General features: G+C 43.9%; 1 protein-coding gene across 1 annotated transcript in view; it reads right to left on the reverse strand.

Moving 5' to 3' along the window:
• LOC118675069 (CUB and sushi domain-containing protein 2-like) overlaps positions 1-13646 on the reverse strand; it is a 38240-nt gene that overhangs the window by 12359 nt on the left and 12235 nt on the right. Inside the window, exon 2 of the mRNA XM_036347214.1 lies at positions 2007-2333. Coding sequence (XP_036203107.1) covers positions 2007-2333 — 327 coding nt within the window. The remainder of the gene's footprint in view (positions 1-2006; positions 2334-13646) is intronic.

The following is a 13646-nucleotide window of genomic DNA, read 5'->3' on the forward strand; positions in this document are numbered from 1 at the left end:
CTTTCTCTCTCTCTCTCTCTCTCTCTCTCTCTCTCTCTCTCTCTCTCTCTCTCTCTCAGATCCAGATATAGAACTTTTTTCAGCACTTAGGAGCAAGTGCTCGAGGTCAAGGACTTAAATACTGCCCAGTTCTACCTGGCTGTTGTTCTGAACCTGTCTCTTGCCGTGTGAAAAGGAACAGATTTTAGCCTTAAGATGTTCCTGATTTGGGGTCCGCAGTAATGACTGCACAATGCTCACATACTAGGTGCTCAGTAAACAGTAGCTACTTTGTCACTTCTGGAGATGTTTCATGTGGAAGAAGGAGGAGGTTTTACTCCAAGGAGCTCGAGGGGTGGAAAAGGATCAGGGGTCCTTGTTACAGGGACACAGATTTCAGGCATCATAAGGGGAAGCATTCAGTGTGCTGTTGTTGCTATGGAGACAGCTGAGTGGGAAGTGAGCCCCCGACACTGGGCACATTCCAGCTCAGCCTTGATGATCATCACTTGGGACGTGACCCAGGAGAGGACTGTCCTGCAGGGGAGACTATGCTGCTTCCCAAACACTTGTCCATAGACAGACTACTGTTCAATAGCTACATCAGAACCACCTCAGAGCCTTTTAAACAGTACATCCTGGGGCCTCAGTCCCTTGGAGATTCTGACTCAGCAACGGGGCCCAGATTTAAAAGTATTATTTCTACTATCCATCCAACTGACCATCTGTATGAATGCACAGAAAAGTACCTGATTTGGTAATAGTGTTCACCAAATGTTGGCAAGAACCATTTCTGGGTGGGGGACTTGGGTGGTAGTGAGCATGTCTTCTTTGACCTGCCCATGTGTTTTGAGTATTCATGTTTGGGTGTGCATCATTCTCACCGTGCTGGAGAAACCCTGGGGAGGAATGTGAGGCAGGAGCTTGGTCCACCACCCTTTTGCCTCTTCCTCCCAAGGACCCAGCATTTTCTCCTTTCCTAGAAAACGGGGACTTCCTAGGATTTGGTTTTCCTGGGAGACTATAAGCATGTATTTTTTTGTTGTTGTTGTTAATTTTCTCCTGAGAATATTTTTCCATTGCTTTTTTTATGGAGAGCGGAAGAGAGAAGGAAAGACAGAAACATTGATGTGAGAGAAACACATTGATTGGTTGCCTCCTGCACGTGCCCTGACCAGGGGCTGAGTTGGGGAGGAGCCTGCAACCCAGGTGTGTGCCCTTGACCGGAATCAAATCCAGGACCTTTTGGTCCGCAGGCCAACACTCTATCCCCTGAGCCAAACTGGCTGGGGCTAAGCATGTATTTTGCCACAGGTGCCTGATCAGTGTCCACACTTCCTTGGACCCTGCAGAGTTCTCTGCCGTCATCATCCTGGACAAATGGGCTTCCCTGGGGATTCCTTACCCGTCCTCTTCCCACTTCACCAGCGGGGAAAGAGCATTGAGTCATTTATGGACCTTTCCATTCAATAAACATTTACTGGTTCTTACCATGCACCAGACCCCTGCTGGGCAGATAAGTAATGCATTCCCCTCCCTGTGCAGAGCTCAGGGTCTCATGGGAAAGCAGGACTGTGACCCTGAGAGGGGGGTGAGGAAATGCCCCTGAGTTGGCTCTAATCAAGACTCACAGCCAAACAGAAATGGCACTCCAGATGCTACCTTCCGATTTGACTATGGGGATGGGACCCGGGCGAGGCCAAGCCCCCCTGGAATGCCCACAGTGGGTAGCAAGCGGCGTTCACATCAGAGAGGGATCCGTAACTAATGAGGGACAACAGGCTTGCTCTCCCTTGAGCCTTCCTGGTTCTAGCCGAGGCTTCCAGGAAATAAATGCTCAAAAGAGAGTGACGCCACAGGAAAGAGCGCCCTGCCCGGCAGCAGTGCTTGATGCTCTTCCTGGGCAGGCTGGAGCCCCAGGCCTGGGCACTACAGCCCTTGGAGCAGCCCACCCACATCACCACTCCTCCACCCTCAGGGACCGACCCTCAGGGGGATGGCCAGCCGGGGGCAGAGGGAGGACTCACTGGTGAAGGTGATGTTGAAGCCCCTCTTCCCCGTGGAGTGATCCGTCTGGAATTCGAGGCGGGCCACGTGGCCGCTGCTGGTGATGGAGGAGGGCAGCTGGTTTCCTGAGAAGGTGCCCAGCACTGGGGCCTCGGCGGTGGCCCCATCCTTGATGACCAGGAAGTCGAACTGAGGCTCCACGTCGATGTCGTTGAAGGCCAGGTGGATGCGGCTCTCAGGCCGGGCCAGGATGAGCCAGACGCAGTGGAGGTGGTTGCCGTAGTCCTCGGGGTAGTTGGGCGACAGGACGACCCCAGAGGGGCTGGTGAAATTGAAGAAGCAGGAAACTGCAAGAGAAGAGCAGTGGAGGTCAGTGGGCGTCCCTGGCATTCTGCCCGGGCCCCCGAGGGTTGGCAGGGGTGTGCTCCCTTAGACTAAAGAGCAATAGAAAAAAGGGTGACACCAGGGTTGGGCTGGCCTGGCTGGGCTCTGAGCTCTAGGTGGGAGAATGCTGGGTGCCATGCTGGGCATGGCGCTGGGAAGGGTGCCATGTGCAGGCATGGGGGAGTCGCTCTCCTCTTGGCCCCCTCCCTCTCTCTGTGTGTGCTCATCCAGCAGCGCCTCATGCTCCTGGTCCCATGTGTGGGGAAAATCATCACTCAAGCTTAAGTGCAGTCCCAGTGCCAGCTCCTCTCAGCTGGGGGCGATCCCCCAGGTGGTAACCAGGATGGAGATATTCCAAGTCCATTTCTCTCTATTACATATGCTGGTGGGGAAGTGACAGGTGTGCCCTGGGGACTGTGACAGCCTTGAAGCTACAAAACTATGCTAAGGAGGTGCCAGGTAAGGACCACTTTTCAGAGACCAAAGCTTTGGAGGGAACTGGGGGAGAAAGGTGACAGGGTCTCATCCCGATGCCCCACCCCCGTCCTGCTAGCCTCCTTCTTTACCCCAACGAGGCACTTTTCTGGAAACCCGTATTTTAAATCCTTTTCATGCCAGTGACTAACAGACCCTAGAATGAGGCTGAGGCAAGGAAAGTGCTATCAATGGAAAGAGAAACACACAAAACCAAAATTAAAAAGAAAAATAATAGAATGAAAAAAAGAATTGTAACAAATATGCCACAGCGCAAGTACCAGTATTGAATTAGAGATTTTTAATTCTATAAGAATATCGCCAAGATGAGCAAAGAGTATGCTCAGAGGATTCATATGAGAAAAAAATAGAATTACTATATGAAAACACAGTCCAGTACACTAGAGAAAATAAATAAACATATATAACCCAATACTGCTGAGGCTTCATGGAAACTCATATGTATTTATTGCCAGTTGGAGTGTAAAGTTGATCTAATCCTTTTGGAAGGTTATATGATTCTTATCAACAGCCAAAAGACGATTCAAATATTCCGCCTCAGTAATCTCTAGAAATAATTAAAAAGAAAAAGAGCCACATGGACAAAGATGTTTATAGTGACATAATTTCATTATAGAGAAAAAATGTGGACAACCTATATGTCAACTCAATAATGTGAAGTATGTTATAGCCTTTAATGTGATGCAATTTGAACACAATTATTAAAGTGATAAATATGACCCCGTGGAAAGGAGAATGTTAAGCATCGTTTAAGTAAAATGGTAGATAATAAAATTATATGCATACTTTTGATGATAGCTCTTAACTACTTATTTACATATAGATAAAGACTGGACATGAACCCCGAATAAAAACTGTATTAGAGTAATATGTCTGTGGGTGATAGTTTTTCAAAGTGAAAACAACATTTAATTTTTCTGACTGTGAACATGATAGAGGCTCATTCTAAACATCCTATCCTATATAAAAAAAGCCTAATGTGCTAAGTGTCCAGTTGTCCGGTCATCTGTTCAACCAATCAAAGTGTAATATGCTAATGATATGCTAACGCTGCTCAACCGCCCACTATGATGTGCACTGATCACCAGGGGGCAGACAGTTGACCAGTCAATCAGTTGCTACAATGTGCACTGACCACCAGGGGGCAAATGCTCTGACCAGTAGGTTAGCTTGCTGCTGGGGTCTGGCCAATTGGGACTGAGCGAGATGGGCCACACACACCCTGGAGCCCTCCCGCAGTCCCTCTCTGGCTAGCCAACCTCCTGTGTCCCTCCCTGACCCCGATTATGCACCAGTGGGGTCCCTTGGCCTGGCCTGCACCCTCTTGCAATCCGGGACCCCTCGGGGGATGTTGGAGAGCCGGTTTCGGCCCAATCCCGCAGGCCAGGCCAAAGGATCCCACTGGTGCACAAATTCGTGTACTGGGCCTCTAGTTTTTCATATAAGAAAGTATAAAGAAAGTTAAAACTAATATGGACAAACATTTAAATCCCACTATAACATGTATATTGCTGTCTGATGTTAATAATAATGAAACTGAAGTAAATTAAAATTTTGACTTATCTATATATAAAAAAGCCTAAGTGACCATTCGACTGGTAGCTATGATGTGCACTGTCCACCAGGGGATAGATGCTCAACACACAGGCATGGAAGCATGGAACAGACTGATGATTCTCAGAGGGAAGAGGGGAGGGGAAGGGCAGAAAGAGATTAACCAAAGATCTTATATGCATACTAGAGGCCCAGTGTACGGATTCCTGCACCAGTGGGGTCCCTCAGCCTGGCCTGTGGGGATCACACTGAAACCAGTAGTCTGACATCCCCCGAAGGGTCCCAGATTGCGAGAGGGTACAGGCCAGGCGGAGGGACCCCACCGGTGCATGAATCCATGCACCTGACGTCTAGTTAATTATAATGAAGTTAATTATAATGAAAAAAAAGAATAACACAAAAAAAAGGAATCTTTGACTCCTAAGTTGAATTTCTCCTTCCTCTCCCTGACTCCACCCATCCTCCCACTTCCTGCATTAGGTTTAAATTACTACCCAAAGCCTTTCCATCAAATTCAGCAAAGCCAACCTGGCCCCTTGCCACATTCAGTCTTACTCCTGAAATCTCTGCATTTTATAAGTATAGAAAGAGTTTGAGCCAAGGGAAAAGCTTTAAGGTAACACCAGATATAGTTAATAGTAATTATTACTATTTATTATTGCCGGTGGGGGCTTACTAAGTGCAGGTACTGTTTTAAGCACTTTCATCAATTACTCAATTTAACCATCACAATAACATTATAAGGTGGGTACTGTTATTAATCCCATTTAAAGATGAAGACACTGAGGCACACAGAGGTTAAGTAACTTGCCAGAGCTGGCATCAGTAAATGGTAACATTAAATTCAAATTTATGCAAATCCATGCAAATTAAAACTAATCTGACTTCAGGGGCCAACCTCTTAGTCACTCCTCAACACTGTTTCCCAGTAAGAGATGAGTACTGCCCATTGGGCCCAAGTCTAACAATGGAGTCCCAGGGGTATTCTCTATGCTGAAGATCGAATTATCAACCCCAACCACTACATCTACCCTGAATTGGGGGGCTCTAGGGTGGACCTGGATGCCTTCACACAGCTATGCCATCCCAGATTTGTGGCCCTCCAGCTGGGGGTATAATGCAAATGATGAGGAATCCTAACCTAAGAAAGCCAAGTACCTTGAAGACTGAAGGGAAAAATCATGTGGCCTGTCTCTAGTTGAACAACATCACAGTGAACTGAAGGCAAGAAAGTGCTATGGTTTCAGAGGGAAGACCATCAGGGGTACCATAAGCATATGAACAAATGGATTGGCTGCAGAGAATTTAATTAACAGCACTCGGGTCTCCACCACCACTCCATCACTCTATCACATAATTCGTTTTGCTTTATACCCTTTTTCTATGCTGGAAAGCTGCAGGGGTACCACTTTGAGCAGCTGTATATGGAAGCACTACCTACCACTCTCTAAAGTTACCTTGTTCATTTGTTTGTTTATGGCCTGTCCCTCTTTCTTCCCACTGTACACATGTACTCTGTGAGCAAGAATCTTGCTTGATTCCTCTGAATCCTAATGGTCCCACAATGCCTGGCATATTGTAGGTGCTCAATCAATACTTGCTGAATGAATCAATGAGTATTTGATGGTTGATGACATTTGAAAAGAGGGTGACATGAATACATAAGCTTACATTCCATCCCATTACAAGACCCAACCGTCAGAATTGACCAAAATCTATAAAAACAGGTGGGCACCTGTATCAGTTCTGGAAACTAGAGACAAATACTGTGGCACGGTCCTCAATGCGTGTCTCTTAGACACAGTGCAGATCTCTCCCTATGCATTTTAGAGTAGAAAGGAGTATAACCCAGACAAGTTGTTAAGCACCAAAGACAAGAGCTCCCAATATCAGTGACCTCAAAAATATACTGTTCACATAACACTCAAAAAAAGCCACTTGAAAATGTTTTCTACCAAACCAAGAGATGAATCAAAATGAAGAACGCAAGTTTGGGAAAGTTATGGTTCATAAAAATTATAAAAAGAGTTGGCAACAAGCAAATAAGCCAAACAGAAAAGAATCTAAATAATTTCTATACACATAGTTATAAAACAGAATGCGAGTGTAACCATTAGTCTTTCAAGGAGAAAATATATCACTGCTGCCCAAACCCCAGGGTAAAAAATTGCAGATTATACCGATATAAAGAGTAAAATGGGAGGAAGGAGATATGCTAATTTCCTCATCTTAGAATAAATTCTGTTATATAGTTTCTGTGGTTAATTTGAGAAATATAGGTTAAAGCATGTTTTAATTAAGTGTAATTAGTAATAGGCTATAAAGTAGCTTATCTTCAAAATTACCAAAAGGGGAAAAATATAGCAATAAATGTAGCAAAAAAATAAAATAAAAATAAATAAAATAAAATAAAAAGGAATTAAAAGGAAACACCAAGGAAGTACAGAGAGAGGAAGCATAAAGATGCTAAAAATGACAAAAATTATCCTCCTATATAATAAAAGCCTAATATGCAAATCGACCGAATGGCAGAACTGGTGGAATGACCAGTTGCTATGACGCGCACTGACCACCAGGGGGCAGACGCTCAACGCAGAAGCTGCCCCTAACCTTCAGGCCCCAGGCCAGCCAAGGTGGGTGCCACCCCGCTGGTCAACCGCAGAGGGAGGCAACCAGCAGCAGAGGCAAGGGGTGGGGCTGGCTGGTGAGTGGGTGGTGCCACCCCCCCACCCGGATCACCCTGCTAGTCACCTCCTGCCACCAGCCAAGGCCAGTGCCAGTGGCCCCCATCCTCCCCACCGCCTCCCGCAGGTCGCACTGCAAAGGGAGGTGACTGGCGGTGGTGGCAGGGGCCGGGGCTGGCTAGTGGGTGGCACCAGGCCGCGAGCCAAGGCGGGTACCAGCTGGGACCCCCCCAATCGCCCCGCCCACCAGTTGCCCCACAGATTGGCCCTGATTGCCAGCCAGGCCTAGGGACCCTACCCTATATATTGGGAACAGTCTCTTAGATTTAAAAATTACAACCTGGCAAGGCTACTCTAATACTGATAAAACAGGATGATGCAGCAATGACATGCATGGACTATGGCGTGCACATTTTGTGGTCAGCCCTGATTCTGACATTTATAACTATGTGACAAAGCCAATTACTTAACTTCTCTCTGCTACAGTTTTTCCACCCATAAGATGGGGAGAATGGTACTACTGCTTCAGAAGGATCATGTTATATACTAGTTTTTATAATCAAGGCAAAAAAATGTAGCTGCTCATAAAACAGCAAGATGCCTTTCACCTGTATGAAAAGTATAGTCACTGGTGCATGCAGTGTCCTGGATTGTGAGAGGGATGTCCGACTGCCAGTTTAGGCCCATAAACCGGCAGCCGGACATCCTGCGAGGGGATCCAGATTATGAGAGGGCGCAGGCTGGGCTGAGAGACCCCTCACCCCCGTGCACGATTTTCCTGCACCGGGCCTCTAGTTTATAATAACAACTGCATATAGGCTAATCTATCCTAGTAAACATTACCCTCATTTTGGGACAGGGCACTGTCTTTTTTTTTTTTTTTAATGTATTGTATTGATTTTTTTACAGAGAGGAAGTGAGAGGGATAGAGAGTTAGAAACATTGATCAGCTGCCTCCTGCACACCTCCTACTGGGGATGTGCCCGCAATCAAGGTACATACCCTTGACCGGAATTGAACCTGGGAACTTTCAGTCCACAGGCTGACGCTCTATCCACTGAGCCAAACTGGTTAGGGCCAGGACACAGTCTTAAACAAAGTGATTCAGAAGAGTCAAAAATAAGGAATGGACCAAGATTGCTCTCATTTCAGGAGAATGTTAACATTTACCAATACTCAGGCCATCACAAAGTCTAAAAGCTTACCAGGTGATTATAATGAGCTGCCAGGGTTTGAGAACTACTGGTGGAGGCAAATGCAAAGTACAAAATAAAAGAGTTTTAATATATCAGACCCTTGGATAATATCAAACTCCTGGATGATGTTTTTTTTCTTCAGGACAATGGATGATGCTCGCATTCTAAAGTAAAGAGTCCTCTGGATAGAGACCAAGAAACATTCATTTTTGCACCTAGAAAAAGACAGAGCTGATAAACTGACACTAATAGAGAAAGAACATGGCCCTACAAAGTTGGATCTTCCATCCCAAGAGTCAACCCAAACTTGTTGCAACAGGGCAGGAGAAGGGAGTATGCATTGTGTTACACAGGTCTCTCACTGGAAAATTATGTTTACACTAGAGGCCCGGTGCACAAAAAGGAAGGGCACTGGGTCTTTTTTTTTTTTTAATCCTTACCCCAGCCCAACCTGTGCCCTCTCGAAGTCTGGGACCCCTTGGGAGATAACCACCTGCTGGCTTAGACCTGCTACCCGGGTTGCAGATGGCAGGCTCGATCCCGCTCTAGGTCGTGTCGCCCCGGGTTGCACACTGCAGGCCCGGATGGCAGCTGGGTGGGCGGTGGATGGTGCTGCTGCCCCGCCCCGCTGCCCCGGGTCGTACATGGGAGGCCCTGACGGCAGCCAGGCGGCCGGCAGATGGCACTGCTGCCCTGCCCCACTGCCCTGGGTCACACACAGCAGGCCTGGATGGCGGCCGGCAGATCGCTGCTGCCCCGGGTCACATATGGGAGGCCTGGATGGCGGCTGGGCGGGCGGCGGATGGCGCTGTCCCGCCCTGCCTGCAGTATGCAAATTTAATGGTCACCTTTGTTGGGTTAATTTGCATATTCTTCTGATTGGCTGATGGGCATAACGAAGGTATGGTCAATTAGCATCTTTGTCTTTTATTAGTGTAGATGTTATATTGAAACACTTCTGTTACAGAATAGAGTTTACTTCTCAGTGTCACAAATATGAAAAACAAAAAGTGTTGTGATTGGATCTCGTCACTATCCATCACCCAGGTTAAAAGATGAAAATGAGGTGCCTCCAAAGCCCTTTGGAAGGAGTCACCAGGTTGTGCAAATAGATCTTGATTTTGGAGCAACCTTTATATTAAAAGGCTCCCACATGGCTCAAAATTTTGAAAAATAATAAAGTAGAAAACTCATTAACAAGTGGCTGCAACAATTGTGCATAATATCAAGTTATTATTTAATATGCTCTTGAGTAGAAAATAAAAAGCTTTTTTAAAAAACCTCTTTATTATCTTTTCTTCTGGTATTGTCACTGCTAGCTTCCCTGCTTTCAAAATGATAACTCAATTTCTAGCGGACTGGTAGAGCAAAACAAAATTCAAAGATGATATTCGAAAAATGGATGATGCTCGCATTCTAAATTAAAGATACGACAGTTATGATACATTATGCCCCAAAGCACTGAAACAGACAAAACGAACTGTTTAAAAAATAGATAAGAATTAAAAAAAGATATACTCATCTGAGGCTAAAAGTAAATAAATATAGAGAGGATCTGTAAAACACTTTGAGTGTGAATGTGTTATATGAGACTCTCTAACTTCAAACAAGGAACATCACCTTATTTACAAGTGCCTGTGAAATACTACAGAAATGGACTTTATATTAGGCTGTAAGAAAATCTCCATAAAGTCCTCCACAAAGGAAAAACTGTTGGGATACATTTTCTGTTCACAGTTCAAATAAATTAGAAACCAATAATAAAATGATAAATAAAAATCCTAATCACTTGAAAATTTATAAAACCTTTTCCTAAATAAGTTCTTGAGTTCAAAGAAACAACAAAAGCTGTCAATACAGGCTACTTATAATAATAATGATGATAATAGGCCAAAACCATATTTAAGAGCAAATTCATAGCCCTATTCATTATTAAATAATAATACATAAAAAAGTGAAATTAATGTTTAAACTCAAAAAGTTACAAAGAGAATAACTAAATAATACTAGGGAGAGAAGGGAAAGTAAACTTAGTAAAGATAAAAGCAGAAAGAATAGAGATCAATAAAATATAAACTTCTCTCTGGCCTACTCAATAAATAGAGAGAAGATATAGAAACACAGATAGGACAATAAATTAAGGATATAAGCCAATTATAAAAGAATAGTTTGTATAATATACCAATAAATTTGAAATATTGACAAAATGGAGAATCTCCAAGGAAATTCTGAATCAACAAAATTGTGAGAAGAGAAAAACATAAGAAAACTGAAAAATACCTAGGGAGTAAGAGGCTAGAGCTTTAGACTTTTAAAAAAACCATAATAGTAAAGCCATTAAAATTAATCTTGACACAAATAATCCTACCAAAAGTATGGATGATACATGTATTCACACACCCCTAACTCACACACCAACACACTCACAGTGTAAAAAAAAGAAAAAATCCTATATGCAAACCACTAGCAGATCAAATTCAGCCCTAAAACAATAAACAAACATGACCTGTATAATGAAAACAACAGCACTTCTGGATAGTTAGAAAAGAAAATTTAAAAATGAGAGAGAAACTATTTTCCTGGATGATGACTTCATATTGTTAAGATGACAATAATCCTTAAATCATTGTATAAATATAACAAGTCCAGGCAAGACTCAGTCCATTCCTCCCCACCCCCCTAAACTTAAAAAATCGTAAGATCTATTGGAACAAATAGGTGAAAATAGGCAAGCTCTCCTTGAGAGATATGAGAAATAAAAACTTATGAGGTGCTGGTGGCATTCTAAGAGTGTTGTATGTTTAATGTCCACTCCGGGCACATGTCCACCTGCATGTGCCCGGAGTGGACATTAAACCTGCAACATTCTTAAGAGTGCTTTAACTCACGAGCCCTCACAGCAGCCCTCTGCGGTGGATACTACTTTTACCCCCATTTTACAGATGCAGAAGCCTAGTCCACGTTCAAGTAAACAGTCACACAGCATGTAAGTGATAGGACTCGGACATGAACCCAGTCAAACTGGTTCCAGAGCCCAAGCTCACAACAATGAGACCTACTTTCTCCCAGTGAAAGGAGGGCTTGCCAGCTCAGATGTAAAATCATATTATAAAGATGCAATAATAAAATCTGTATTGTAGTAGCTTCACATGAGAGATCACTGGAACCAAAAAAGCTCAGAAACAGAAACGTACATCTAAAAATTTAGTATATGATAAAATAGGCTTTCAAGTGACCAGGGTAAAGGCCGATTGCTTGATAAAGGATGCTTGGACAAATGGCTAACAAGTTGTAGAAAAATTAGATCCACACCTCACTCAATGTGCCATAGAAGTACTAGGACAAAATATGAGGAATATTTGTATAATCTCAGAGGTAGGGAAAGGACTTTCTTAGCATTATACCCAAGTTAGAAACCATAAGGGAAACAATATTTTCAATTACAGAAATGAAAAACATTTGGAGATAAAGTATTTGCAAGTTATTACAGTTAAATATTTACTATGTTTAACATATAACAAACTATAATTCCTTAGAAAGATAAACACTCAAAATATAAATATAGACCAAGGAAATTAAGAGGTGACTAACAAAGGAATAAAGTTGGTCAATAAAGATGTGGGAAAATGTGCAGTATTTTAAAAACCAAAAACTTCAAACAACAGAGCTATCCAATTGGTAACACCACCACATGGAAACTTGCAAAAGATTGAGAGAAGCTGGCAGGGGAGATGGAGACAAAGCAGCCAAGAGGTAGAAGGAAAAACAAAGAGTGGCTTCCAGAAGGAGGAAGGGCTGTCAGTTCTGAGATACAACTAGGAGGATGGAAAACAACCCACTGGCCTGGCCAGCATGGCCCAATGGTTAAGCATTGACCTATGAACCAGGAGGTCATGGTTCAATTCCTGGTTAGGGCACATGCTGGGTTGTGGGCTTGATCCCTTGTGAGAGTGTTTAGGAGGCAGCTGATAAAACTATTCTCATCATTGATGTTTCTATCTCTCTCTCCCTCTGCCTTCCTCTCTGAAATCAATATAAAATAAATATATATATATATATATATACACACACACATACACACACACACACACACACACACATACACACACAACCCATTGGATTTTTGCAACAAGAGGCTCATTGATGACCTCAGAGAGCAGTTTCCAGGGGTGGTGGACACCGAGGTCAAAATGGATGGGGTGACAAGGGACTGGGAGGCAAGGAATGAACACAGCAAGGGAAGACAACCTGTCAAAGAAGTCTGGATGTGACAAAGAATCTCAGAGAATGGGCAAGATGTGGGTATGAAGAAAGATCTTTACTTTTAAGATAAGAGAGACATGAGAAAAATTAAATTAAAACTATTTTTTTATTTGAGAAAGAAAGAGGAAGAGGGGAAAAGAGAGAGAGAGAGAGAGAGAGAGAGAGAGAGAGAGAGAGAGATAGAGAGAGAGAAAGAAACACTGATTTGTTGTTCCACTTATTTATACATTCACTAGAGGCCTGGTGCACGAATTCATGCACCAGTGGGGTCCCTTGGCCTGGCCTGTGGGATTAGGCTGAAACTGACTCTCCGTCTGCCTCCTGGTGGTCAGTGCACGTCATAGCAACTAGTCAACTGTCTGCCCCCTGGTGGTCAGTGCACTTCATAGCAAGCAGTTGAGTGGCCTTAGCATATCATTAGGATATTACACTTTGATTGGTTGAACGAACGACCAGACACTTAGCATATTAGGTTTTTATTATATAGGATTGGTTGCTTCCTGCATATGCCCTGAATGGAGATTAAACCTGCAACCTTGGTGCACTGGGACCAACTGAGCTACCCAGGCCAGACCTGAGAAAATGTAAATGATGATGATAAGGGCTTGGCAGAAAGAGAGAGGCTGAAGAAACAGGAGGAGGATGAATTACACAAGGTATAAGGGAGGTGATGGAGAATCTATAGCAACATTTTTGAAACAGTGGGTTGCAGCCCACTGTTAGTGACTGGTCATGAAAGAGATGTGGTGGGTCATGAGCTGGATGCTAAAAGAAAAAAAAAAGGAAAAGGAAGAGAATGGAAAATATTTGAGTGCATCACAGGTAGTAAAAGGTAAGTGCTGTTTGTGGATCGTGTTTCAATTATGTGCGAGTGTGTACTGTGTTGCACTTCTTACTGTGAATTAAAGGTGCTTGAAGGTCCCTGCTCTAAAGCCTGAATGGGATGTACAGTCAATAGGGAGGTTGGTTTTTGATGGGAGAGAAGAGTGCGAATCTGTTATAAAAGGTGGAGAGGTGAGAGGAAGGAAGGAGGGGGATTGGGATGATCTGCAGGCTGTGCCTTTGATATTTGGAAGTCGAAGAT

Source organism: Myotis myotis, unplaced genomic scaffold (genome assembly GCF_014108235.1).
Source record: "Myotis myotis isolate mMyoMyo1 unplaced genomic scaffold, mMyoMyo1.p scaffold_m19_p_2, whole genome shotgun sequence".
NCBI classification, from domain to species: Eukaryota; Metazoa; Chordata; class Mammalia; order Chiroptera; family Vespertilionidae; genus Myotis; species Myotis myotis.